This window comes from Erinaceus europaeus, chromosome 9 (assembly GCF_950295315.1).
Source record: "Erinaceus europaeus chromosome 9, mEriEur2.1, whole genome shotgun sequence".
Taxonomy (NCBI): domain Eukaryota; kingdom Metazoa; phylum Chordata; class Mammalia; order Eulipotyphla; family Erinaceidae; genus Erinaceus; species Erinaceus europaeus.
Genome location: NC_080170.1, coordinates 20096053 through 20122171, shown reverse-complemented (window position 1 = coordinate 20122171; position 26119 = coordinate 20096053). Strand labels below are relative to the sequence as shown.

Sequence of the window (26119 nt, the reverse complement as noted above, 5' to 3'; positions counted from 1 at the left end):
CAGTACAAGTCCCCTGAATTATAAAAAACATCTATCGTTCCCTTTTACTTATATGTACTGCTAACTGTTCCAATTATTAATTATTGTGTCTTATTAATTTGAACCTATTGACCTCATTTTAAGCTTAAAATAAAAAAGTATTTTAGACTTGCTAAAAGAATTGCTGGCAGCAAAAAGCTATTAAATGTAGTTTTTTTTCATTTCTGACCTAAGATTCTCATACACAGTGTATACCATTTATCAAATGTCATGCAGTGGTTACTCTCACACCATAGTTCTTTGAGCCAGCACTAATCATGACTATCTTCTCACAGCGTCTGTCATTCAGACATTAGAAACTGGGACACATAGTTGTGATTCTGATTCTCCTGAAGTTGCAGGCTAAAATTGATTAAATTGAACGTTGGAGAGACAGTGTAATGATTCTGTAAAACACTTTGATGCTTGAGGTTCTGAGCCACCCCACATTCAAAAGCCAAACCTGAGTAGTGCTCTGATCTCTGTCTCTCATTAAATAAATAAGTAAAATATTTAAAAAAATTTTTATATTTATTTTCCCTTTTGTTGCCCTTGTCATTTTTCATTGTTGTTGTTGTTGTTATTGTTGTCATTGTTAGATAGGACAGAGAGAAATGGAGAGAGGAGGGGAAGACAGAGAGGGGGAGAGAAAGACAGACACCTGCAGACCTGTGAAGTGACTCCCCTGCAGGTGGGGAGCCAGGGGCTTGAACCAGAGTCCTTACGCAGGGGCTTGAACCAGAGTCCTTACGCCGGTCCTTGCACTTTATTTTGGGTGGACTATCCAATTCAAGGTGACTTGGCAGACCCTGGCTCCCCAGACTGCAGCCTCCTGGTTGGGTTGTCTGATGCTCTCATGGCTCATGAGGATGCTCCTGTGGTGTCTCAGCTGTGTCCCCCACACTGATGACAGGATCTGCCACTGCCAATGTGCGAATATGGAGGCCCTCCATGTTTCCCTCACCAAGAGGTCCAGGGTAGAAATATGGCCTCAGGACTTCCGTGAAAGTGCTTTTGAAAGTATAGAGAATGATGGAGTCTGTCACATTGTAGAAAGTGATCTGGCCTTTCTTGTACTGGAGAAAAATGCCCACTACCAAGAGGGGTTCTGGAACATTAAGAATAGAACGGGGGTCAGAAAGTGCCTCGTACTGACTATTCTTTAGACAAATTGTCCAGAAACCAGTCCTAGGATAAGCAGCTGTATACCACCCTTTTCGCTTAACTGAATCCACACACAATCCTACTGTCCACCTGTTCTTCTTTTCTACTTTCACCTCCCAGTAATGGTCACCACTAGAGAATCGATTCTCTCCCAGAACAGCTGCCATCGTATCAAATCGATCATCGTTTTCAGAAACACTTTGTTTTTTCTCAAGAGATCTTACAGATTTTCTGTCATCTGAAACCTCAAGGTAAGGGTGAGCAGTGGCTTCATCTAGTATGATGTTTTCTGTAGAAGAAAGAATAGATCAGTTAATTGTAGGACTTACAATAAGATCTTTTGGCCTCTAAGAGATGGATCAAAGCAGGGGTGATAAACTTATCAGAATGCTCAGAGGGTCCTTTTAAAAAATGGAGCGATAAAATCAGTATCATTCAACATCATTTCCCATGAGATAAATTCATCTCCAAATATGAAGAACTTAGTATTTATTTATTTATTTATTGCCCTTGTTTTATTGTTGTAGTTATTATTGTTGTTGTTATTGATGTCATTGTCATTGTTGGATAGAACAGAGAAATGCACGGGAGTCCCTTCACAGGCGGTGAAGCAGGTCTGCAGGTGTCTATCTTTCTCTCCTCCTCTTTGTCTTCCCCTTCTCTCTCCATTTCTCTCTGTCCTATCCAACAACAACAACAACAATAACTACAACAATAAAACAACAAGGGCAACAAAAGGGAATAAATATTTAAAAAAAAGCTTTAAAAATATTTTATTCATTTATTATTGGATAGAGACAGAGAAATTTAGAGGGGAGGGGGAAGTAGAGAGGGAAAGAGATAGAGATACCTGCTGCCCTGCTTCACCCCTTGTAAAGCTTTTCCCCTGCAGGTGGGGACCAGGGGCTTGAACCTGGGTCCTTGTGAACTATAATGTGTGTGCTTAACTGGGTGCACCACCTCCTGGCCCCATTCCAGTTTTTCTTCTTCTTCTTCTTTTTTCTTTTATTTAATAGGACAGATAGAAATTGAGAGTGGGTGGGGAGACAGAGGGAGAGAGAAAGACAGACACCTACAAGCTTGCTTCACCACTCATGAAGCATCCCCACTGCAGCTGGAAAGTGGGGCCTTAAACCTGTCTTTGCTCATAGCGCTATGTGCACTTAACCAGGAGCATCACTGCCCAGCCCCCTCAGCCTTCTTATTTTAAATTATGCTCACTCTAAATACTTTAAGAGTATATTACAGAGGGACAGTCTAGAAGGTGTTTCAGAGGATAGAGCATTAGAATCTCAAGCATGAAGTCCTGAATTCAATCCTGGTTATAATCAGATATGTGTGTCCTGATGGTAATGACAGATGAATGTGGAAAAATTAAGTGAAGGGAAAGAATAGAAACCAAATTTCATATTCTACTGATCTTTTTTTTTTTTTTTTTCGGACTGTGATTGTCAGATTAGGATACAGTGATAATTTATTTTTAGTAGGCCTACAATTGCATTTCAGATATATGATTCAATTTTCTTAGTACTCTGCATGGTTTGCATTTCCCTCCTTTCCTTCCTTCCTCCCTTCCTCCCTCCCTTCCTTCCTTCCTTCCTTACTTCCTTCCTTCCCCCTCCTCCCCTCCCTACCTTTCATCTATCTTTCTTTCTTCCTTCCTTCCTTTTTCTTAAACATTTAAAAAATTTATTCCCTTTTGTTGCCCTTGTTGTTTTATTGTTGTAGTTATTGTTGTCGTCGTTGTTGGATAGGACAGAGAGAAATGGAGATAGATGGAGGAAGACAGAGAGGGGGAGAGAAAGACAGACACCTGCAGACCCACTTCACCGCTTGTGAAGTGACTCCCCTGCCGGTGGGGAGCCGGGGCTTGAACAAGGATTCTTATGCCAGTCCTTGTGCTTTGCACCACCTGCACTTATCCTGTTGTGCTACAGCCTGACTCCCCCTTCCTTCCTTCTTTTTTTCCTTCCTTCCTTCCTTCCTTCCTTCCTTCCTTCCTTCCATCTTTCCTTCCTTCCTTCCTTCCTTCCATCTTTCCTTCCTTCCATCTTTCCTTCCTTCCTTCCTTCCTTCCATCTTTCCTTCCTTCCTTCCTTCCTTCCTTCCTTCCATCTTTCCTTCCTTCCTTCCTTCCTTCCTTCCTTCCTTCCTTCCTTCCATCTTTCCTTCCTTCCTTCCTTCCTTCCTTCCTTCCTTCCTTCCATCTTTCCTTCCTTCCTTCCTTCCTTCCTTCCATCTTTCCTTCCTTCCTTCCTTCCTTCCTTCCTTCCTTCCTTCCTTCCTTCCTTTTCTCTCTTTCTCTCTTTTTGTTTGACAGGACAGAGAGAAGTTGAGAGGGGAGAGGAGTTAGAGAGGGAGAGAGAAAGATAGACACCTGCAGACTGCTTCACCACCTGTGAAATGTCCCCCCTGTAGGTGAGGAGCTGGGGACTTGAACCAGGGTCCTTGCACATGGTGATATGTATGCTTAACTGGCTCTGTATATTCATTTTAAGCTGCCTTTTCTGAAACAAAATTTCTCCCATTTAGTGACTTGGTTCTTATTTAACTTCAGGCACATTTATCCAGGATCAAATGATTTTCTGAGTTCAAGTATCTTTTATTTAAGTATTTATTTGTTTATTCCCTTTTGTTGCCCTTGTTGTTTTATTGTTGTAGGTATTATTGATGTCATTGTTGTTGGATAGGACAGAGAGAAATGGAGAGAGGAGAGGAAGACAGAGAGGGGGAGAAAAAGATAGACACTTGCAGACCTGCTTCACTGCTCGTCAAGCTACTCCCCTGCAGGTGGGGAGCAGCCAGGGGCTCGAACTGGTATCCTTACACCTGTCCCTGAGCTTTGCGCCACCTGCGCTTTACCCACTGTGCTATCGCCCGACTCCTGAGTTCAAGTGTCTTATACTGATAGATTATTTGGGCACTCCCCTTCTTTTTTAAACAAAAGAATGCTAGAGAGGTTGACCGACAAACATGAATTGCTCTTGCTCTTAACCACACATTATAAAAATTAGTATTTACCTGCAAATCTTTGAACTTTCTTCAGTCCTACAAACAGATAAGAACACTTAAAGTGGGTGATTGTATACCGAGCTGAGTGCACAAGTTACCATGCACAACGACCCAGGTTCAAATCCTGGTCACCACCTGCAGGGGGAGGGAGGGGCCAGGGGAAGCTTCAGTTGTGAAGCAGTGCTGCAGGTCTCTCTCTCTCCTTTCCTGTCCCCCTTTCGCTTCTTAATTTCTCTCTGTCCTTTAAATTCAAAAATAACAATATTAAAAAAGGACACTTAAAGTTAGCTGAATAACTAGCAGGGTAGGGGATGTTATAGGTAGTGACATGAACTTGTCTAAGTTGAGAATTTTAGCTTCACTCACCCTCCTCTCCTATGGCTTTTCTTCGGGCTGTAACCAACCAAAGAAAGAGGTCAGTGTTATGCGGGGACACCGGCTGTATTTTCAGTGTAGAATGGGGGAGAGATAGAACTTACCAAGTTCCATAGAGATCTCATCTAAAAAAAAAAGATGTTAAAATATCAATTTATGTTTTTCTTTTTTTTACCTCCAGGGTTATTGCTGGGGCTCAGTGCCTGCACCATGAATCCACTGCTCCTGGAGGCCATTTCCCCTACCCCCTTTTGTTGCCCTTGTTTTTTGTAGCCTTGTTGTGGTTATTATTGTTGTTGAAGTTGTTCGTTGTTGAGGAGGACAGAGAGAAATGGAGAGAGGAGGGGAAGACAGAGAGGGGGAGAGAAAGATAGACACCTGCAGACCTGCTTCACTACTTGTGAAGCAACTCCCCTGAAGGTGGGGAGCCGGGGGCTCGAACCGGGATCCTTCTGCCAATCCTTGCGCTTTGTGCTATGTGCGCTTAACCCACTGAGCTACTGCCCGACCCCCTATGTTTTTGGCAGGCTTTGGCCACATATAAATTATAAATAGTAATTATCTATGTCATATTTCTGTCATCTGTGGCTCACTGACTGAAAGGACAACTTATTCCAGGAACTGGCATGGGGCGTCATCAGCTTGTGAAGACAAAACTGTCAGTTTGTCACATACAGTTTGTTTATTTCTTGTCTTACCTCCCCCCTTTTTCCTCTTATTTACTTAATTTATTTTTTAACCAGAGCACTACTCAGCTTTGGTTTATGGTGGTGTGGGGGATTGAACCTGGGACTTTGGAGCCTCAGGCACAAGAGTTTGTTTGTATAACCATTATGCTATCTACCTCTGCTCTTCCTTTTATGTCTTTTTACCAGATCACTGCCCAGGTCTGGCTTATAGTGGTGGTGCTGGGGATTGAACTTGGGACTTTGGAGTCTCAGGCATGCATGAATGCTTTATTGTATAACCATTAGCTGTCTCCCAGTCCACATACATTTGGGTTCTTAATTTTATCACAGATTACTTTCTCTATTACTTTTCTTTATTTTTTATTTCTTTATTAATTTGATAGAGACAGCCAGAAATCAAGAGGAAGGGGGATGATAGAGAGGGAGAGAGACAGAGAGACACCTGCAGCCCTGCTTCACCACTCGTAAAGCTTTTCCCCTGCAGGTGGGGACCGGGGGCTTGAACCCGAGTCCCTGAGCGTTGTAACACGTGCTCTCAGCCAGGTGCGCCACCATCCAGCCCCTCTCTATTACTTTTCAACAACTGTTGCATTGGTTCAGCTTCCAACTACAACATTTCTGAATTATTATTATTTTCTAATTTAACAAGCAAGTTCTTATCAAAAAATCTATTTTGATATGAGGTGCTTTTAGTCCTAGGGTCCGTGATCAGCATGACACAGTCTCTCTACTCCTAGGGCATCCCAAACAGTCTGTTAGAATTTTATGCTAAGAGCACTGTGCTTTTGAGAATAGATAAAGGTCACCTCAAGTACTCCTTGAGCTTTTTTTTTTTTTTTTTTTTTTTGGTTATAGATTAAAAAGAAACTCTTTTAGTTTTTGAGATTATAGAGATAGTTCATTGAGTAGGTTTTGCCATATGTGTGCAGCCCAGGCTGGAGCCCTGGTACAACATGGGATATGTCATGGCACTGAGAGAAGCTCCAGTGCTGTGGTCTTTCTTTCTTTCTCTGTATCTGACAGTAGTGAAATTGTGCAAGCTCAAGGCCCAACTCTGCAGAAAAAAAAAAAAAGAAAAACAAACAACAAAAAACTTCAAGCTTAATTATAAATTTGTTTATTGACTATAAAGTATTGTATTACTTCATAAAAAAGCAAAGAGAAACAAAGGTATCCCACTCACTGCCTATTACCATGATACAAACTCCTTAAAATATATTCTCATATATACATCCATCCTATTTTTACTGTATACCAACAAAAAAATTAACCATCTAGTAGTGCTACTAATTCATATACTGCCCTATTTTTAAAAATAAGTTCTTAATATTTTCCAATAAAGTGAACACTTTCAAAGAAAAAGCACTTTTATAGTATAATTGAAATACTAGGGGTATTTTCTTTTATAATAACATTTAATAGCTAGTCCTTTTTGAGGGATTTAAATTTTTAATGTTTTCCTTACTTTAACAAAGAGAAAATATTAAATATTGATCTTTATTACTTTATTTATTTTAGTGAGAGAGAGATACAGACAGAAAGACACACACACAGAAAGAAAGAGAGAGAGACACCTGACCATTGTTCATCTCTGGCTTTTGGTGGTGCTGGGGATTGAATCTAGATTTTGGAGCCTTAGGCATTAGTCTTTTGTTTAACCATTATGCTGTCTCACCTCTTAAAATCTTATCTATGAAATTATTTTTAAGAAAAAGGAAAAAAGTGAGACAAATAACTAGTAGAAAAAAGTCAGAAAGAGGGAGTCAGGCGGTAGGGCAGCGGGTTAAGCACACGTGGCATAAAGTGCAAGGACCCAGTTAGGATCCCAGTTCAAGCCCCTGGTCCCCACCTGCAGGGGAGTTGCTTCACAGGCGGTGAAGCTGGTCTGCAAGAGTCTCTCTGTCTCTCTTCCTTTCTACCTCGCCCCCTCAATTTCTCCCTGTTTCTATACAACAACAACAACAACAACAACAACAACAACAACAACAAGTCAGAAAGAGACCAAGCAAAGGAACCTATGAAACAAACCAAGGACTGATCTTTAGATTCAGACAATAGAATGGTGCTTTTGAAGGGGAGGAAGGGGCCTGGATGGAGCTGATGGAGGTGATCGATCAATTGGATGATGGTGGATAGTAACTGAACCTGGTGGTAGGTAGTGTGGTGTTTACACAGTTGAAGTTAAGGGGAGAAGTCATAGCCCTAAAACACGTACTGTTGAAAACCAATGCTACTTAAATTTTTAAAAAATGGAAAAAAACTTTTCTAGGTCACGTAACATAGATAGCAGTACAGTTTGTGCAGCTCCAGTGGCGCAGTCGGTTAGTGCGAGGTACTTATACAGCAACACAATTTGTGACTATAATAATGAAGTACAAGCCAATAAATAAAAAAATGGGGGAGGTACTATCCCAGAGAATTACTCTTCTTTGAGGGCTCATTAAATTTTTTTTTTTTATATTTATTTATTTTCCCTTTTGTTGCCCTTGTTTTTTTTATTGTTGTTGTAGTTATTATTGGTGTTATTGATGTCATCGTTGTTAGGACAGAGAGAAATGGGGAAGACAAAGAGGGTGAGAGAAAGATAGACACCTGCAGACCTGCTTCACTGCCTGTGAAGGGACTCCTCTGCAGGTGGGGAGCGGGGGCTGGAACCGGGATCCTTATGAGGGTTCTTGCGTTTTGCACCATGTGCGCTTAACCCGCTGCGCTACCGCCCCACCCCCCCTAGGGCTCATTTTTTTTTGGGGGGGGCTTTCCTTTCTTTCTCCCTCCCTCCCTCCCTCCCTCCCTTCCTTCCTTCCTTCCTTCCTTCCTTCCTTCCTTCCTTCCTTCCTTCCTTCCTTCCTTCATTTCTCTCTCTTTCTTTCTTTCTTTCTTTCTTTCTTTCTTTCTTTCTTTCTTTCTTTCTTTCTTTCTTTTTTGCCTCCAGGGTTATTGTTGGGACTCAGTGCCTGCACTACGAATCCACAGCTCCTGGAGGCCAAAATCCCCTCTGTCTTTTCTGTTGAATTCATGTTTGTGAACTACACCTGGAATTCAGGTTTTTATTCTATTCTGGAAATGGAAAAGTGAGCTTCTCAGAGTAGATCTAGTGCAATTCACTATTGGTTATCATTGGGTAGGGGTGGGAAGGATGGGCTAGAGACAGAACTTTGGTGGTGGGTGTGGTATGGACAATCTTGTAAACTGGTATTAAATCACTAATAAAGCCATTGAAGTAAAAAAAAAAAAGAGCAACTCACCATATTTCTTCTGGAGTGAATCTGAAAATAAAGGAAAAAATTTGCATTATTATATATTAGGAATTCCATCTCTGATTGAGTTGCTGTTCATCTCACAAGAAGATGCTCTGTTGATGCTGTGAGACAGACTCAGGTTCCCAGAAACCCCTTTCTGATATCTTCCCAACCTAGAGACAACCCAGTATAAGATGGGGGTGTCTCTCCTAGTCTCTAACAAGGAGAAGTGCAGTCCTGTGAACTTCCAAGCACACAAAGCACATGCTGTGTCATCATCATCATCATTATAATCAAAATAAAATAATAATGACCATAAGGAGTGTATCACAGGTACTGAGTCACAGTGATAATGCAGGTGGAAAAAGAAACTGTATTATGGGATGTGTAATAAAGTACAAATTTATAGATAAAAAATGCTAGTGTAAGGGAAAACACTAAGCTGAACTTGAACTGGAGTTGGTGTATTGCACCAAAGTAAAAGACTTTGGGGTGGTGGGGAGGGCTCAGGTCCTGGAACATGATGACAGAGGAGGACCTAGTGGGGGTTGAATTGTTATGTGGAAAACTGGGAAATGTACAAACTATTGTATTTTACTGTCGACTGTAAACCATTAATCCCTCAATAAAGAAATTAGAAAAAACTAGTGTAATGTACACTGACTGACTGCTCTTACACAAGGAATTAAAACAGACTTCTATACACACCTTATTATTTTTCTTTTTATTGCCACCAGGGTTATCCCTAGGGCTTGATGCTTGCACAATGAATCCACTGCTCCTGCTGGCTATATTTTTCCCTTTCTGTTTACTTTTTAAATACAAAAACAGGGAAACTGAAAGGGAAAGGTAACAGAGAAGGAGAGAGAGATATATATAGAGAGATACAAAGAGACACACACACAAAGAGAGAGAGAGAGACACCCGCAGCACTGTTTCACTATTGGTAAAGCTTTCCCCCTGCAGGTAGGTACAGAGGACTTGAACACCTTCCCTACACATGGTAATGTGTGAGTCCTACCTGTTGTGCCACTGCCCAGCCCTACTCAAATGAGTGGCTATGGAAGATACATATCAGCAATAAAAAGTGATGAGGTTTTCTCTTTTGCTACCAATCAGATGAAACTTGAAAGAACCGTGTCAAGTAAACAAGTCAGAAGAAGGATGACTATCAGACAATCTTACTCATAGATGAAACTTTAGAGGAAAAAAAAAAGAAGACAAACGCTAGGTAAAACTCAATTAGTTATGATCTACTGAACCAGACCCATGTGATTTAGAGGATGGAGCCAGGCAGTGACTGAAGAGGGAGCTTGAGGGTCCCATGTCCCTTGGGGGAGGAAGAGGAAAAATTGGTTGAAGGTGGAAGGTGTCATGTGCTGATATCGATTTTGGGGAAATTGTTCACATGTGGCAACAATCATGTAAATAAACATTTCTAGACAAAAGTGAACTACAAAAAAAAAAATTAAGGGGGCTGGGCAGTGGTGCTCCTGGTTAAGCACATATAGTACTAAGCGCAAGGACCTGTGCAAGAATTCAGGTTCGAGCTCCCATCCCCACCTGCAGGGGGATGCTTCCCCAGCAGTGAGGTAGGTCTGCAGATGACTTTCTCTCTCCCTTTCTAACTCCCCTTCCTCTCCCAATTTGTTCTATCCAATACAATGGAAAAAAAAATGGCTAACAGGAGCAGTGGGTTTGTAGTGCAGGCAACCGAGCCCCAGTGGTAACCCTGGAGACAAAAAAAGAAAGAAAGAGAGAGAAAGAGAGAGAGAGAGAGAGAGAGAGAGAGAGAGAGAGAGAGAGAGAGAGAGAGAGAAGGAAGAAAGGAAGGAAGGAAGGAAGAAAAGAAAGAAAGGAAGAAAATCAAAACTTCGCACAAACAAATGATTTGGGAGGAGAACTGTATCAAGGAACAAAACTTTTATTGTGAGAAAAATGTCTTGAGGACACAATGTACAACACAACTATAGTTAATACATCTGAAAATTTCTAAGAGAGTAGACCTTAAACATTCTCATCATAAAGAAAATAAACAGACTGAAAGGTTGTGCAGCTGTTAACTTGTTGGTCTTGAGTGCATAAGTTCCTAAGTTTGGTCCCTAGCACACATATGTCAGATGGTGCTTGGTTCTCTTTCTTGTTCTTATTAATAAGTTGACAAGTCTTTATTATTATTATTGCTTTATTATTCTTGTCAGAGCAGTGCTCAACTCTGGCTTCCGGTGGTGCAAAGGATTGAACCTGTGCTCTGAGAACCTCAGGTATGAGAGTCTGTTTGCATAATCATTATGCTATCTTTAAAAAAACATTTGTAAGGGTGAAGATGTGGATGTTAACAAAATTTATAATAATTTTGTAATATTCATTAAATTCTTACACTATATATTTAGATTTCACATAATAGTTATCAGTTACAAACCCTGGTAGTTATAATTTTATAAATCAATATTAAATCACTAATGAAAATAATAAATGAGACTGGGAAGATAGCATAACGGTTATGCGAATAAAGTTTCATGTTTGAGCCTCCAAAGTCCCAGGTTCAATTTCCAGCAACACCATAAGCCAGAGCTGAGCTGTGCTATGGTAAAAAAAAAAAAGAAAAAAAGAAAAAGAGAAATATATGAGGTCAGTGCTAAGTTCAATCACTGAAGGTTTTGTTGTTCATCACTTACCTTTCTCTTTCGTAATTTGCTCTGTGTGACAAAAACAGACAAGAACAAAGTAAAACAGAGATATGTTAGATGGTGTCTTCCTCTGCATACCCACAGAAAATTCTTAGAACTTGGTGCCCACTTGTCAACAGAGACCCCGAGGCCTCTAGCTTTATAGTCAACTCTAGTCTGAATCAGAGACTTTATTCTGAAGATACAGTAGATATTAAGCCATCCTCTACCAAAGGCCTGCAACTTTAACACACCTCTCTGCTTTTTCCATGGTAAAACTAATGGAGGATCAGGGTAAGGAGCCTTGGAAAGGAAACAAAAAATATTTGTCTCACTTGAGGATCACGTATACATTTATGTGTTGTGTTTAAGCACTCACTCCCTTGGAGGAAGATTTTGCTTGATTTCTCAGGGTCTACTCCCATATCCAGTTCCATTTGTTTCTATATTTAAGAACTGTAAAGGCATGACATTAAAATTAACACTAGATCAGATTACCAATAAAAGATTTATTATGAGACATAAGAAATACTGTCAGTAAGCACTATATGATGTCTGACTCTAACTTAAAAAAAAAAAACACAACCCAAGACTACGGTTCATGTTTCTCTTGTTTAATATGATTTAGAAAAGGAAATAAGAAGAAAATATATTAAGAAAAAAATTTTAATAATCATTTCATACTCAATAGACTATCTTCAAAAAGACATTTATTAGAGGCCTATTTGATTGGTATATCATCATACAAAATGCAAATTAATAAGAATTATTATTTACATGCATGAAGTCTCAAATTATATCTCTGGCACTGCATATGTGAGAATGCTGTTCTGGTGTCTCTGTTTATCTCTATGAAATAAGTAAAATAAATTTTAAAAGGAAAAAAACATACAAAGTATGTAAATATTCTTGTAGCTTTAACAACCAGAAGACAATATAATGTCAATTATTTTAATAATTCTCAACGTTGTTATCTTAAATTTAGAATAAGTATTTGGGGTTACAGAGAAGATCACTAAGGTAAGGTAAAGTAAGCTACATCCTTCCTATGAGATTGTTATGGCAATAGAGAAGATCTGATACTGCTTACACACACCACACAGACACACACACACACACACACACACACACGCTAGTAGTAATGGTCAGAAACTCTACAATGTATAATACTACAATTTATAGAATTTTGATTATTAATGAGTCACATATATGGACAGTTAAAATTGATTGTCTATTGTTTGGGAACAATTAACATCTTTTTCATCATACCCTTCTATGATATATATGCTTCTAAAATAGAAATAAATAGTACTTAACACTTATATCCATAAAAATACTTATATCCGTAAAAAAAAAACACTCAAGATAGATATTAGAGACAAATCTACCATTATCAAAGGAGTTTTTTTATATTTATTTAATTTATTTTGTTGCCCTTGTTGTTTTATTGTTGTAGTTATTATTGTTGTTGTCGTTGTTGGATAGGACAGAGAGAAATGGAGAGAGAGAAGGGGAAGACAGAGAGGAGGAGAGAAAGATAGGCACCTGCAGACCTGCTTCACCGTCTGTAAAGCGACTCCCCTGCAGGTGGGGAGCCGGGGTCAAAGGAGTTTCTAAAGAAGAACTCTGTACACAAAACTTTCAAGCTTTTGCTTGGTAAGATACTAGTCAAATAGGTGAAAATGAGGATGGAGAGGAGAACAAAGGAATCAGGAATTTTATTTCTTAGGCTCACTCTAGTGGTTTTTGTGAAACTTCATCTGAATTCCATAACGACCCCCTAAAGAAAGTCAACTCATGCTGGTCATTCTGGTAATTGTGTGGTGATTACAGTAGGATGTTCCAGAAAGCCAATGAACTTAAAAAAAAAAAAAAGAATTACCTTATGATCCAGCAATCCCACTCTTAGGCATTTATCCAAAGAACACTCAGACACTAATTTGAAGGGACACAGGCACCCCTATGCTCATAACTGCATTATTAACAATTGCTAAAGAGTGGAAGTAGCCTAAATGCCCATCAACAGATGACTGGCTAAAGAAGTTATGAAAGGGGCTGGGGCAGTGACATACCTAGTTAAGTTTACATGTTACCATGCACGAGGACCTGGTTGGAGCCCCTGCTCCCCACTTGCAGTGGGAACACTTTGCAAGTGTTGAAGTAGGCCTATGGGTGTTTCCATCTCTCCCTTTCTCTCTCCCTCCCTCCCTCTTTCTCTTCCTTTCTTTTTAATTTTATTTTATCAGAACACTATTCAGTTCTGGTTCACGGTGGTGTGGGGGACTGAACCTGGGACTTTGGAGCCTCAGGTCCGAGTCTCTTTGCATAACTATCTATCTCCATTATGCTATCTATCCCTGCCCTGTCTTTCTTTTTCTATCTGCCCCCTCATTCCTTCTCAATTTCTCTCTTAAATAAAAAAAAAAATAGTAAAAAAAAAAGAAAAGAAAAGAAAAGGCCATTGGGAGCTGTAGATTTGTAGTGCTGGTACAGAGCCCCAGTGATAACTCTGGTGGCAGAAAAAGAAGTTACAGGATATATATTCTATGGAATACTAGTCTGCAATAAAAAAGAAGATATTGTGTCCTCTGGGACAAGATGGACAGAACTGGAGGTGATTATACAAGTAAGCAAAGAGATAAAAGACAACTAACTCTCAGATGGTTTCACTCATATATGGAATCTAGAGAACCGACACGAATGAATTTCAAAAAAAGAGAGAAAACAGAAACAAGTCAACTGTTTGTAAGTCTTATGAGAACTACGGCGGTTGTCTCTAGGAGGAAGGCAGATAGGCATACAGAACTTTGCTGGTGGGTATAGTGTGGAACTATACATTGTAATATTAAAATATTATAGCCTACTACTAATAACAAATAACAAATGAAAAAAGGCACATATACCAGAAAAATATGCTATGCCTCAATGTCACCTATTAAAATAAAATAGTTACAAAATATATAACTTAAAATAATATGATCTATAATTCAGTTACTAATCAGTTGTTTTATTTTTTTTAATTTTATATATTTTTATTTATTTTCCCTTTTGTTGCCCCTTTTTTTGTTGTTGTTGTAGTTATTGTCGTTGTTAGATAGGAGAGAGAGAAATGGAGAGAGGAGGGGAAGACAGAGGGGGAGAGAAAGACAGACACCTGCAGACCTGCTTCACCGCTTGTGAAGCAACATCCCTGCAGGTGGGGAGCCGAGGCCTCAAACTAGGATCCTTACTCGGGTCCTTGTGCTTTGCGCCACAGGCGCTTAACCCACTGCCCTACCGCCTGAATCCCTCAGTCGTTTTTTATTAACAATTCAAAATTGATTGTCTTTTGAATAGGAATTGTTAGCATGTTTTATTAGATTAAGTATTCTTTTCTATGAAACCTGTCCCTCTAAAATAGAAATGAACTCACCATAGTCTTCCTCTAATTCATCTGCAAAAAGCCAAGATAAATAAGACAAGTTCACAATCATAAACATTTATCTGAAATAGTTTATAAAGACACAGTTCTGACTAAAATTTTTCTGTCACTTAATAAAATATCACTTAAGTAGGTGAAGAGGGATAGCAAGGAGAATAAAGAAATAAGAACTTTTGGGGTAGGGGTAGATAGCATAACGGTTATGCAAAGAGACTCTCATGTCTGAGGTTCCAAAGTCCCAGGTTCAGTTCCATGCACCACTATAAGCCAGAGTTGAGCAGTGCTCAAATAAATAAGAATTTTAAAATATTATTATTTCAACTGAATAGTTTCTAAGAGACTCCCTACTGGTGATGTCATTACTACTACAAAGAGGATGTTAACCCCAGGAGGGGCTTTTGCTAACTGTGTGGAGTTTATTATAGGATGGTCCAGAGTAAAAAAAATATATAAAGGGAATTATTTCTCTGTAAAATAAAGAATACAAATGATAACGAGTTGATTGTAAGAGATGATATGGAGCATGTATGAGGCCCCAAAGCAACATAAAAAAAGATATGATTGTAGGTATTGATATAATTTATAAGCATCTTATACTATAAAGTTACAAGTGATGACCATATAATAAAACACTGAAGAAAGAATCAAAGTGAAAACTGAAATGATAGAATTGACTGAATTTTTTCATTGAGGCAATATTAGGAAAACCATGATAGGAATATCTTTTTTTTTTTTTTTGCTTCCAATGTTATCACTAGGGTTCGGTGCCTCTACCATGAATCCACTGCTCCGGGAGGCCATTTTTCCCATTTTTGTTGCCCTTGTTGTGCCATTGTTGTTATTGTTGTTATCGCTATTGTCCTATTGTTGTTGTTGGGTAGGCCAGAGAGAAATCAAAAGAGGAGGGGAAGACGGAGAGAGGGAGAGAAAAATAGACATCTGCAGACCTGATTCACTGACTGTGAAGCGACTTCCCTGCAGGTGGGGAACTGGGGCTTGAATCGGGATCTTTACTCCGGTCCTTGCACTTTGCACCATGTGCACTTACCCCACTGAGCTACCACCTGGCCCCCTAAATTCTTTTTTTTATACAATAGTTTGTACATGCATAACATTCCCCAGATTCCCATTTAACAATACAACCCGCACTATGTCATTCATCATCTTTCATGGACCTGTATTCTCCCCACCCACCCACCCACCCCAGAGTCTTTTACTTTGGTGTAATACTCCAATTCCATTTCAGGTTCGACTTGTGTTTTCTTTTCTGATCTTGTTTTTCAACTTCGGCCTGAGAGTGAGATCATTCCATATTCATCCTTCAGTTTCTGACTTATTTCACTCAACATGATTTTTTCAAGGTCCATCCAAGATCGGCTGAAAACGGTGAAGTCACCATTTTTTTACAGCTGAGTAGTATTCCATTGTGTATATATACCACAACTTGCTCAGCCACTCATCTGTTGTTGGACACCTGGGTTGCTTCCAGGTTTTGGCTATTACAAATTGTGCTGCCAAGAACATATGTGTACACAGATCTTTTTGGATGGATGTGTTGGGTTCCTTAGGATATATCCCCAGGAGGGGAATTGCAGGGTCATAGGGTAGGTCCATTTCTAGCCTTCTGAGAGTTCTCCAGACTGTTCTCCACAGAGGTTGGACCAATTGACATTCCCACCAGCAGTGCAGGAGGGTTCCTTTGACCCCACACCCTCTCCAGCATTTGCTGCTGTTACCTTTTCTGATGTATGACATTCTCACAGGAGTGAAGTGATATCTCATTGTTGTCTTGATTTGCATTTCTCTGACAATCAGAGACTTGGAGCATTTTTTCATGTGTTTCTTGGCCTTTTGGATCTCTTCTGTGGTGAATATTCTGTCCAAGTCTTCCCCCCATTTTTGCATGGGGTTATTTGTTGTCTTGTTGTTGAGTCTGGCAAGCTCTTTTTATATGTTGGTTATTAAACTCCTTTCTGATGTATGGCATGTAAAGATCTTCTCCCATTCTGTGAGGGGTCTCTTGGTTTGGGTAGTGGTTTCTTTTGCTGTGAAGAAGCTTTTTAATTTGATGTAGTCCCATAGGTTTATACTTGCCTTAGTCTTCCTTGTAATTGGATTTGTTTCATTGAAAATGTCTTTAAAATTTATGTGGAAAAGAGTTCTGCCAATATTTTCCTCTAAGTATTTGATAGTTTCTGGTCTAACATCCAAGTTCTTGATCCACTTGGAATTTACTTTTGTATTTGGTGAAATACAGTGATTCAGTTTCATTCTTCTGCATGTTTCAACCCATTGTTTCCAACACCATTTGAAGAGACTCTGCTTTCCCCACTGAATAGTCTGGGCCCCTTTGTCAAAGATTAGATGTCCATACGTGTGGGGCCTCATTTCTGGGCTCTCAATTCTATTCCACTGGTCAGTGTGTCTGTTCATGTTCCAGTACCAAGCAGTTTTGATGACAATGGCCCTATAATACAGTTTGAGATCTGGGAGTGTGATGCCTCCGGTTCTGTTCTTTTTTCTCAAGATTGTTTTGGCAATTCTAGGTCTTTTCTGCTTCCAGATAAACATTTATAGCATTTTTTCTATTCTCATAAAAAATGTGCTTGGGATCTTGATGGGGATATAGATGGCTCTGGGTAATATATTCATTTTGATGATGTTAATTCTTCCAACCCATGAACATGGAATATCTTTCCACTTCTTTGTGTCTTTTTCAATTTGAGTAGTGACTCATAATTTTCAGTGTACAAGTCTTTGACTTCTTTGGTTAGGTTTACTCCTAGATATTTTATTGTTTTTGTTGCTATAGAAAAAGGAACTGATTTCTGGATTTCAATTTCTTCTAACTTAGTGTTTGTATAGAGGAATGCCACTGACTTTTGAATGTTAATTTTATAGCCTGACACATTACTGTATTGCCTGATGATTTCCAAAAGCTTCTTGCTGGATTCCTTAGGTTTTTCCATGTATACTATCATGTCATCTGCAAATAAGGACAGTTTGACTTCTTCTCTTCCAATCTGTATGCCTTTAATTCCTTGCTCCTGCCTGATTGCTATGGCAAGAACTTCCAACACTATGTTGAATAGTAATGGTGATAGTGGGCAGCCCTGTCTAGTACCTGATCTGAGGGGAAATGCTTCCAGTTTTTCACCATTGAGTATGATGTTGGCTGTAGGTTTGCTATATATAGACTCCACTATCTTCAGGAATTTTCCATCTATTCCCATTTTTTGTAGTGTTTTGATCATAAAGGGATGTTGTATTTTGTCAAAGGCTTTCTCTGCATCTATTGATATGACCATGTGGTTTTTGGTCTTGCTTTTGTTGATGTGGTGGATCACATTGATTGATTTACGTATATTAAACCAACCTTGCATGCCTGGGATAAACCCCACTTGGTCATGATGAACAATCTTTTTGATATACTGCTGTATCCGGTTGGCTAGAATTTTGTTCAATATTTTCGCATCTATGTTCATCAGAGATATTGGTCTGTAGTTTTCTTTTTTGGTTGTGTCCCTGTCTGCTTTTGGTATCAGGGTGATGTTAGCTTCATAGAAACTGGCAGGGAGTATTCCAGTGTCTTCAATTTTCTGGAAGACTTTTAAAAGTAGAGGTATTAGTTCTTTGAAGGTTTTGTAGAATTCATTTGTAAAACCATCTGGTCCAGGACTTTTATTTTTGGGAAGATTTTTGATAACTGTTTCAATTTCATTAGCTGTGATGGGCCTGTTCATGTTATCTACTTCCTCTTTACTTAGTTTTGGAAGTTGGTAGGTATCTAGGAAATCATTCATTTCTTCCAGGTTCTCTAGCTTGGTGGCATATAGTTGTTCATAGAAGCCTCGCATGATATGTTGAATTTCTGCAATGTCTGTTGTGATTTCTCCTCTTTCATTTAGTATCCGATTTATTTGGGTCTTCTCCCTTTTTTGTTTTGTGAGTCTGGCTAAAGGCTTGTCGATTTTGTTTACTCTTCCGAAGAACCAACATTTACTTTCATTGATCTTTTGTATGGTTTTCCTATTCTCAATGTTATTTATTTCTGCCCTAACTTTAGTGATTTCTGTCCTTCTGGTTGCTTTAGGATTCCTTTGTTGTTCTTCTTCTAGGTCTTTAAGATGTGAAATCAGGCTGTTTATTTGTGCCTTTTCTTGTTTCCTAATATGTGCTTGTATAGCTATGAACTTCCCTCTTAGGACTGCTTTAGCTGTGTCCCAAATATTTTGATAGCTTGTGTCTTCATTTTCATTGAACTCTCGAAACATTTTGATTTCTTCCTTGATTTCCTCTTTGACCCAGAAGTTTTTAAGAAGTGTACTGTTGAGCTTCCACATTTTGGGACTGTTACTAATCTTTTGTTGATTGTTAAGTGTTAGTTTAATTCCACTGTGGTCTGAGAAGATGCTTGGGATGATTTCAGTGCTCTTGAATTGGCTGATGCTGTCTTTGTGGCCTAACATATGGTCTATCCTTGAGAATGATCCATGTGGATTTGAGTAAAATGTGTATTCCAGTTTCTTGGGATGAATGACTCTGAAAATGTCCAATAGTTCTAGTTTATCTATCTCTTCATTTAGCTCCCTTATGTCTTTACTGATTTTCTTCCTGGATGATCTGTCAAGTTGAGATAGTGGGGTGTTGAAGTCCCCTACTATGATTGTGTTACTGTTAATATATTGCTGTAGCTCTTTCAGTAGAAGTTTGATGTATTTAGATGGCTTCTCATTGGGTGCATAGATATTAATAATTGTTAAGTCCTCTTGATTGACTGATCTTCTGAGCATTAAGTAGTGTCCATTCCTATCTTTTTTAATCTTATCTATTATAAAGTCTATCATGTCAGATATGAGAATAGTTGTTCCTGTCCTTTTTTGTGGGCCATTGGCTTGTATGATAGTTTTCCATCTTTCACTTTAAGTCTGTGTTTGTCTTGTTGAGTTAGGTGAGTTTCCTGTAGACAACATATTGTTGGGTTGTGTTTTCTGATCCATCTTCCTACTCTGTGTCTTTTAATAGGTGAATTCAGGCCATTGACATTTATTGATATCAAAGATTGAAGATATTTTAACGCCATTCTTGTAGAGTTTTAGAGTGTTTTGATATATGTCCTATTTGTGGTGGTCTGGTTGTTTATAGGAGACCTTTCAGAACTTCTTTCAGGGCAGGCTTGGTGATGGTTGCTTCCTTCAACTGTTGCTTGTCTGAGAAGGTTTTGATGCTTCCATCTAGTCTGAATGACAGTCTAGCAGGATATAGTATTCTTGGCTGAAAGCCTTTCTCATTGAGCACTCGATAGATATCTTGCCATTCTCTTCTGGCCTGTAGTGTTTGTATGGAGAAGTCTGCTGCTAATCTTATGGGTTTTCCTTTGTAGGTGACTCTTTGTTTTTCTCTTGCAGCCTTGAGGATCCTTTCTTTATCCTTATTCCTTTCCATTCTAAGTATGACATGTCTTGGTGTCTTTAGGTCTGGGTTAATTCTGTTTGGGACCCTCTGGGCTTCTTGAATCTTTATGTCTTTGGTGTTGTCTAGACTAGAGAAATTTTCAGCTATTATGGCCTGGAAAATGCTTTCTTCCTCTCCTTCTCTTTCTTCCTCTGGTAAGCCAATAATGCGTATGTTGTTTCTTTTGAAGTCATCCCATAGGACTCTGTTGTTGTTTTCAGCATCTCTTAATCTCTTTTTGAGATCTCTTACTTCTTTTTTAGTTGTCTCTAATTCATCCTCGGTCTTGCTAATTCTGTCTTCAGCCTCATAGATTCTATTCTCTCTGCCCTCTACTGCTTTCTGGAGTTCATCTATTTTGTTGCCCTGCTCTGATACTGTTTTAGCTTGTTCAGCTAGTTGCCTTCTTAGCTCAGACATTTCAGCTTTCAGCTCTCTAATAACCATGAGATAATTAGAATTTTCTTCCATATTCTCATTTGTTGTTCCTGCATTTCTGATTACAATTTTTTCAAATTCTTTACTCACTCCTGTTATTATTTCCTTAGCTAATGTTTGGATGTTGAACTCCTTGTTTTGTGCTTCACCCTCTGGAGGACTTTTAGCTGGACTCTTGTCCTGGTTCGAGTCTCCAATATTTTTTCTTGTTGTTTTAACCATTTTATATATGTTAACAGTTTTTTCAATCCCTGGGTTGGATCTCAGTGGTGTAAAAGCCTCTTTTTTTTTTTTCCCTGTAGGCTATGGGAGCCCGAGGGCTTTTAAACTATTAATAGGCTTCTTAGCTTAATCACTGACTCCTGACCAAGAGATAAAGCAGGGTGTGGCAGAGATAATCCAGTGGTTATGCAAAGAGACTTGCACAGCCCCTCAGCTATGCCACCGAGGTATAGGTCTTCTCCTGAGTTTCCCGGTTAGATCTCTGTCCCCTGGTGTCCCTCCGTGTTGCTGCTCCAGATTCTGAGGGTAGTAGCAATGGAGACTCAGAGTTGCACTTGGTGAGTCTCTGGGGAGTCCTTTCCTCCCTTCAGCTGTCCCCTTGTTGGTGGAGCAGACTGGAAGTGGTGTCTCCACTGATAAACTGTTGAACTGTTAGCAGTCACTTAATCTCTCCTTAGGCCCCTCTCTCCTCTCTGTCACCAGCCAAGCGTGTTTGTACTCACGGGTGATTTACTGCGTTCCTGTGGTCATTCTAGTCCTGTCTTGTTTCGGTCCGGGTGGTCTCCTTTGGTATTCCTAGTTGATCAGGGAGAGGAGAGGAGAGGAGAGAAAGCGATCTGCTGCTCGTAGCTCCACCTCCAGAAGTCGAATCTCTGGCCCCCTAAATTCTTATGTAACTTTAAAAGTTTAAAATACATCTGTTGTGGAATGTAAGTTAAAGTGCTGCAAGATATGACATTTTAGTTATTAACGAATCAATTATATGCATAGGAGTTGCTGATATATTACACTAGTTGAAGTGTAATTTCTCTTATACATGTATTTCTAAGATAGTCATAAAATTGCTATAATTCTCTGCAATTAAATGATAATATAAAAACAAGGTAAGTAATGAATGCTAACCCACAATCATCAAACTTCATCTGGAAGAATTTATAAGGCAGCAGTTCTGACTCAAAACAGTTAAGCTTTGAAGCCCATGACAATGAGGGATGGAGAGAAGAAGGGGGCCAGGCAGTCGTGCCCCTGGTTAAGCCATATAGTACTAAGTGCAAGGATCTGCGCAAGAATCCAGGTTCCTACCTCTGCTCCCTACTAGCAGGGGGAATGCTTCATGAGTGATGAAGCTGGTCTACAGGTGTCTTTCTCTCTTCCTCTCTATCTCCTCCTCCCAGGTCAATTTCTCTCTGTCCTATCTAATAAAATGGGAAAAAAAAGTCACTGGCAGTGGTGAATTCATAGTGCCAGCACCAAGCCCCAGCTATAACCTTGGAGGAAAAACAACAACAAAACAAAAAACAAACAAGCAAACAAAAAAAAGCATTACACCCCCCCCCCCCAAAAAAAAAAAACAAAGGGACCAGGATTTATTCTCATTGGTTGAGTTGGATGGTATCTCAAAGCCTTCAGATAAACTACATTATGGGGAGTATTATCACCTCAAAGACAAAGTCTGCTCTTACAGGTTCTTCTGTTAATGTCTGGAGATCATCTAGGATGTCCCAGAGAGAATGTACTTCCAGGTTATTCAAAAGGTCTGATCCTCAAGAGTCAGAGGCAGGACCATTGAGACTATTGCAGGGACAAATATCTAAAGAATCAGGTATAACTAGAACAGCCAACCAGCATTCACTGCCCACCCCCAAGAACAAAATCTGGGCTTTGTAAGATCTATTATTTCCCAGGACTGTACAGTGGAGCAGTTGGTTAACTGCACATATTAGTGTTCAAATACCATGGTTGAAACCCCTGGCCTCTATCTGCAGAGGGAAAGCTTCATGAGTGGTGAAGCAGTGCTGCAGGTTGTCTCTTTTTTCTCTCTCTTCATATACCCCTCATTCCTTCTCAGTTTCTGTATGTCTGTCAAATAAGTAAATAATAAAAATCTTAAAAAGGATGTGTTGTGGGGGTTGGGCTATAGCACAGCAGGTTAAGCACAGGTGGCACAAAGCACAAGGACTGGCATAAGGATTCGGGTTTGAGCCTCCAGCTCCCCACCTGCAGGGGAGTCACTTCACAGGCGGTGAAGCAGGTCTGCAGGTGTCTGTCTTTCTCTCCCCCTCTCTGACTTCCCCTCCTCTCTCCATTTCTCTCTGTCCTATCCAATAAGGATGACAACAATAATAACTAAAACAATAAAACAACAAGGGCAACAAAAGGAATAAATAAATATTTAAAAAGATGTGTTGTGTCTTTTTACTATTTTATAGGGATCATAATCTTATATGAATATACATGTATATACATGTCAATTAATACCCTGGAAAACTATGTGTGGCATCTGGTCAAGGATTCTAAAAATTGAGTGGTGTGTTAGAAAGGTGATTTGCAAATAAATTTACATACTTGAAACACAATCTTTACTAGGTATTTCCCTCAGAAATTAGCCAGTTTCTCTTCTCTAGAATTAAATTTATGTTTGCAAACTTGAAGGACTCGTAGAGATAATTATTCACTAATCATCAGGGAGGCTTATACAAGGTAGTCTGGACAAAAAAAAAGAAAAATGCAGAATCCTAAATCCTAAGCTTATATTTCTTTGCCTTAATCAACACATACTTTCCTCTTATAATCTCATTAAAATTAACTGACTTTTACACTATGCTTAATTACTTAAAATTGGAAGGATATGAATGACCTACCTTGTTTTCGCTTGAGTTCACCTTTAAAAATAAATACACAAATATGTTAGTCTGCAAATTTAAAGATTAATTTTATTTTTTATTATTGGGTAGTGATGCAGAGAAATTGAGAGTGGAGGAGACAGAGAGATACTGGCAGCATGCTTCACTCCTTGTGAAATGGTCCCTCTGCAGGGACTGGGGGCTTAAACCCCGGTTCTTGAGCTCTGTTGTGTGTGTGCTTAACCAGGTGTGCCACCACCTGGCCCCATGATAGTTCATTCTCTATATAGTACAACTACGACAGATAGGGGATTGATGTATGTGAGCAGAGTGTGCAGTGGATCCCACGTGGAGAGAAATGTCCCACACAGAGATCCTGACAGACTCTGGAGCCCACACTGGGATTCAGGATTCAGGATTCAGAAGGACTGAGCTCTGACCCTCAGCACTACCCAGAACATCTTCCCAGAGCCCAGTGTGTCAGGTGAGTGTTAGTTAGCTCTCAGCTATCTGCAGTAAACTCTCCCCAGAAGACAACCCTAACCAAACATTTGCTACCATATTTTACATGATATCAACTCTTTATAGAGTGATAGTCTTTCTGACATTCTAAGTTATAGACTTGAGTGTTTTAGGAAGAAGAAAGAGAATGGAATGGTCCTATTTATCCCCAAATCATATCTGTACACTCAGGAGAGCACATGATGTGTGTTTCACACCATGAACATCATATAAGGATTTTCCTTTCCATCTGGATATTATCCCAAAGACACTTAAACCTCTAGCATACAGAATCACCTGTTGGACTGAGTCCTCTGTGTGCGACCAAGCCCAATTTTCAGGGCCTTGTAGTAGTGCTATCTCCTCCCCTCTCTAAATTTTATGTATCCGCTTTTCCTTCTCAGATCCAGTGCTGTCTCCTAAGTTCACTGTGCTAGGGGATGTCCTAGGGGCAGGAGTAGGAGGGAAGGTTCTTACCTTCAGCTTACAGCACTGCAGGAGGTGTCCTTAAAAGTGAGTGTGGCGTGTAAGGATCCCGGTTCGAGCCCCTGTCTCCCTACCTGTAGGGGAGTCGCTTCACAGGCGGTGAAGCAGGTCTGCAGGTGTCTGTCTTTCTCTCCCCCTCTCTGTCTTCCCCTCCTCTCTCCATTTCTCTCTGTCCTATCCAGCAACAACGGCATCAATAACAAGAACAATAACAACTACAACAACAAAAATCAACAAGGGCAACAAAAGGGAATAAGTAAATAAATATTTTTTTAAAAAATGAATGCATAGGCCAGCAAGATAAGTCACCTGGGAGGGAGCCTGCTTAGCCACACATGTGACCCGTGTTTGAGTCTGGCACTGCCTGCCCATTCTCCACTTAACACTAGGAGAAATTCTGAAATTGTGAAGCCTTTTCCTTTTTCCCTTTGTCTTTGTCTCTCCCTATCTAAAAAAAAAAAAATATTGGGCCCCCAGCAGTGAAGGTCCCAACCAACCAACCAACCAACCAACCAGCCAACCAACCAACCAACAAAATAAACAAACAAGCAAATGGGCTGTGTGTTTCAGTCTATGTAGAGTAAGAATGTATATAGCTGGTAGTCAAAGCGCTTAGGTTTTCTGAAATGATTTAACATTTTATAATACTGAAACTAGTCTTCATTGCTTTGATTTTTCAATCAAAACAGGAGAAATACTTTTAGTTATAGAGGGATATCTTGGTATATGAATGTACTTAAATTTCTTACATCTTATTATCAATTCAAAGAATGGAATGTTAGGTATGGCGTTCTATGTACCCTGGAAGCTGAATGTTTCCTTCCTGGATTTGATGTGTTATTTGCCTTTAATATGATGTATTATTCCATCCCCCACTGAGGAAGAATCATATTAAACTTTATTTAAAAATATTTAGGAATGTTAGGGAAAGATGAGCAGAGGTTTCTGAGCCACAATTCCATCAAGACCAAGAGAGAGAAGAGGAAAAAAGAAAGGACATTTGGAAGTAGTAATAGGTGTAGGTGTGACTTAGAAAGGGAGAAAAGGCAAAGCCATAGGAAAAAATGGGCAAATATACATAGATATAGTTGTAGAAATAATGGTCAGCCCATATCTGTAACCTTGGGAGAACTACTGTAGTTTCCAGTGGAGGGAATGGGGACACAAACTCTGGTGGTGGGAAGAGTGTGGAATTATATCTGTTATTTCATAATTTTGTAAATAAATATAATCACTAATAAAAAAGAAACAAGGAGTCAGGTGGTAGCACAGAGGGTTAAGCTCACGTGGCACAAAGCACAAGGACCATTGTAAGAATCCCAGTTCGAGCCCTGGCTCCCCACCTGCAGCTTCACTGCTCCTGAAGCAGAGGCTTGAGCCCAGGTCCTTGTGCATGGTAACGTGTGCACTTAACTAGGTGCTCCACTAACTGGATTCCTTACTGGGTAGTCTTTACTTAATCTTTCATTCTCTAGATTCACACAGGGAAGGTTAGTTCTGTGAGGACTTCCAAACACACAAACTCCCCACTATTGTACTTGATCCATGTTGTAAAGTGTTGGTATGCTTCTAATTCTGCTTTTAAAAACCCCTTCTGTTTCATTTGGTTTAATCCCCCCTGCATTCTATTTACATAACACTGTATTCTATTTACATAACCTCTGTTAACAAGCACCACCCTCCCTCCAGGGCATTGGTGGTTCAGTGGTAGAATTCTCGCCTGCTCCGCCCCCTCTCCTTGTCACACCCTGATTTTCACCAGTCACTTTTCTCTCCACCCTCTCTGCACTGCATCCTGTTCCCACCC

At 39.7% G+C, this 26119-nt stretch overlaps 1 protein-coding gene and 1 long non-coding RNA gene across 2 annotated transcripts in view; one reads left to right on the top strand and one right to left on the bottom strand.

The window, feature by feature from the left end:
* LOC103119633 (uncharacterized) overlaps positions 1-26119 on the top strand; it is a 301172-nt gene that overhangs the window by 7612 nt on the left and 267441 nt on the right. The gene's annotated exons all lie outside the window — the stretch shown is intronic.
* Positions 757-8750, bottom strand: LOC132540159 (E3 ubiquitin-protein ligase TRIM21-like). Its single transcript, XM_060196928.1, has 5 exons — positions 8504-8750; positions 4674-4694; positions 4561-4587; positions 4204-4230; positions 757-1471 (listed from the first exon to the last, which is right to left on the bottom strand). The coding sequence occupies exons 2-5, from the start codon at positions 4681-4683 to the stop codon at positions 873-875; spliced, it is 663 nt and encodes a 220-aa protein (XP_060052911.1). The 5' UTR covers positions 4684-4694; positions 8504-8750; the 3' UTR covers positions 757-872.

Coding starts and splice junctions, on each gene's coding strand:
- LOC132540159 (XM_060196928.1), bottom strand. Junction 4,231..4,560: donor AAAAGCCATAGGAGAGGAGG/GTGAGTGAAGCT, acceptor ATCTGTTTGTAG/GACTGAAGAAAGTTCAAAGA. Junction 1,472..4,203: donor GAAAGTTCAAAGATTTGCAG/GTAAATACTAAT, acceptor TTTCTTCTACAG/AAAACATCATACTAGATGAA.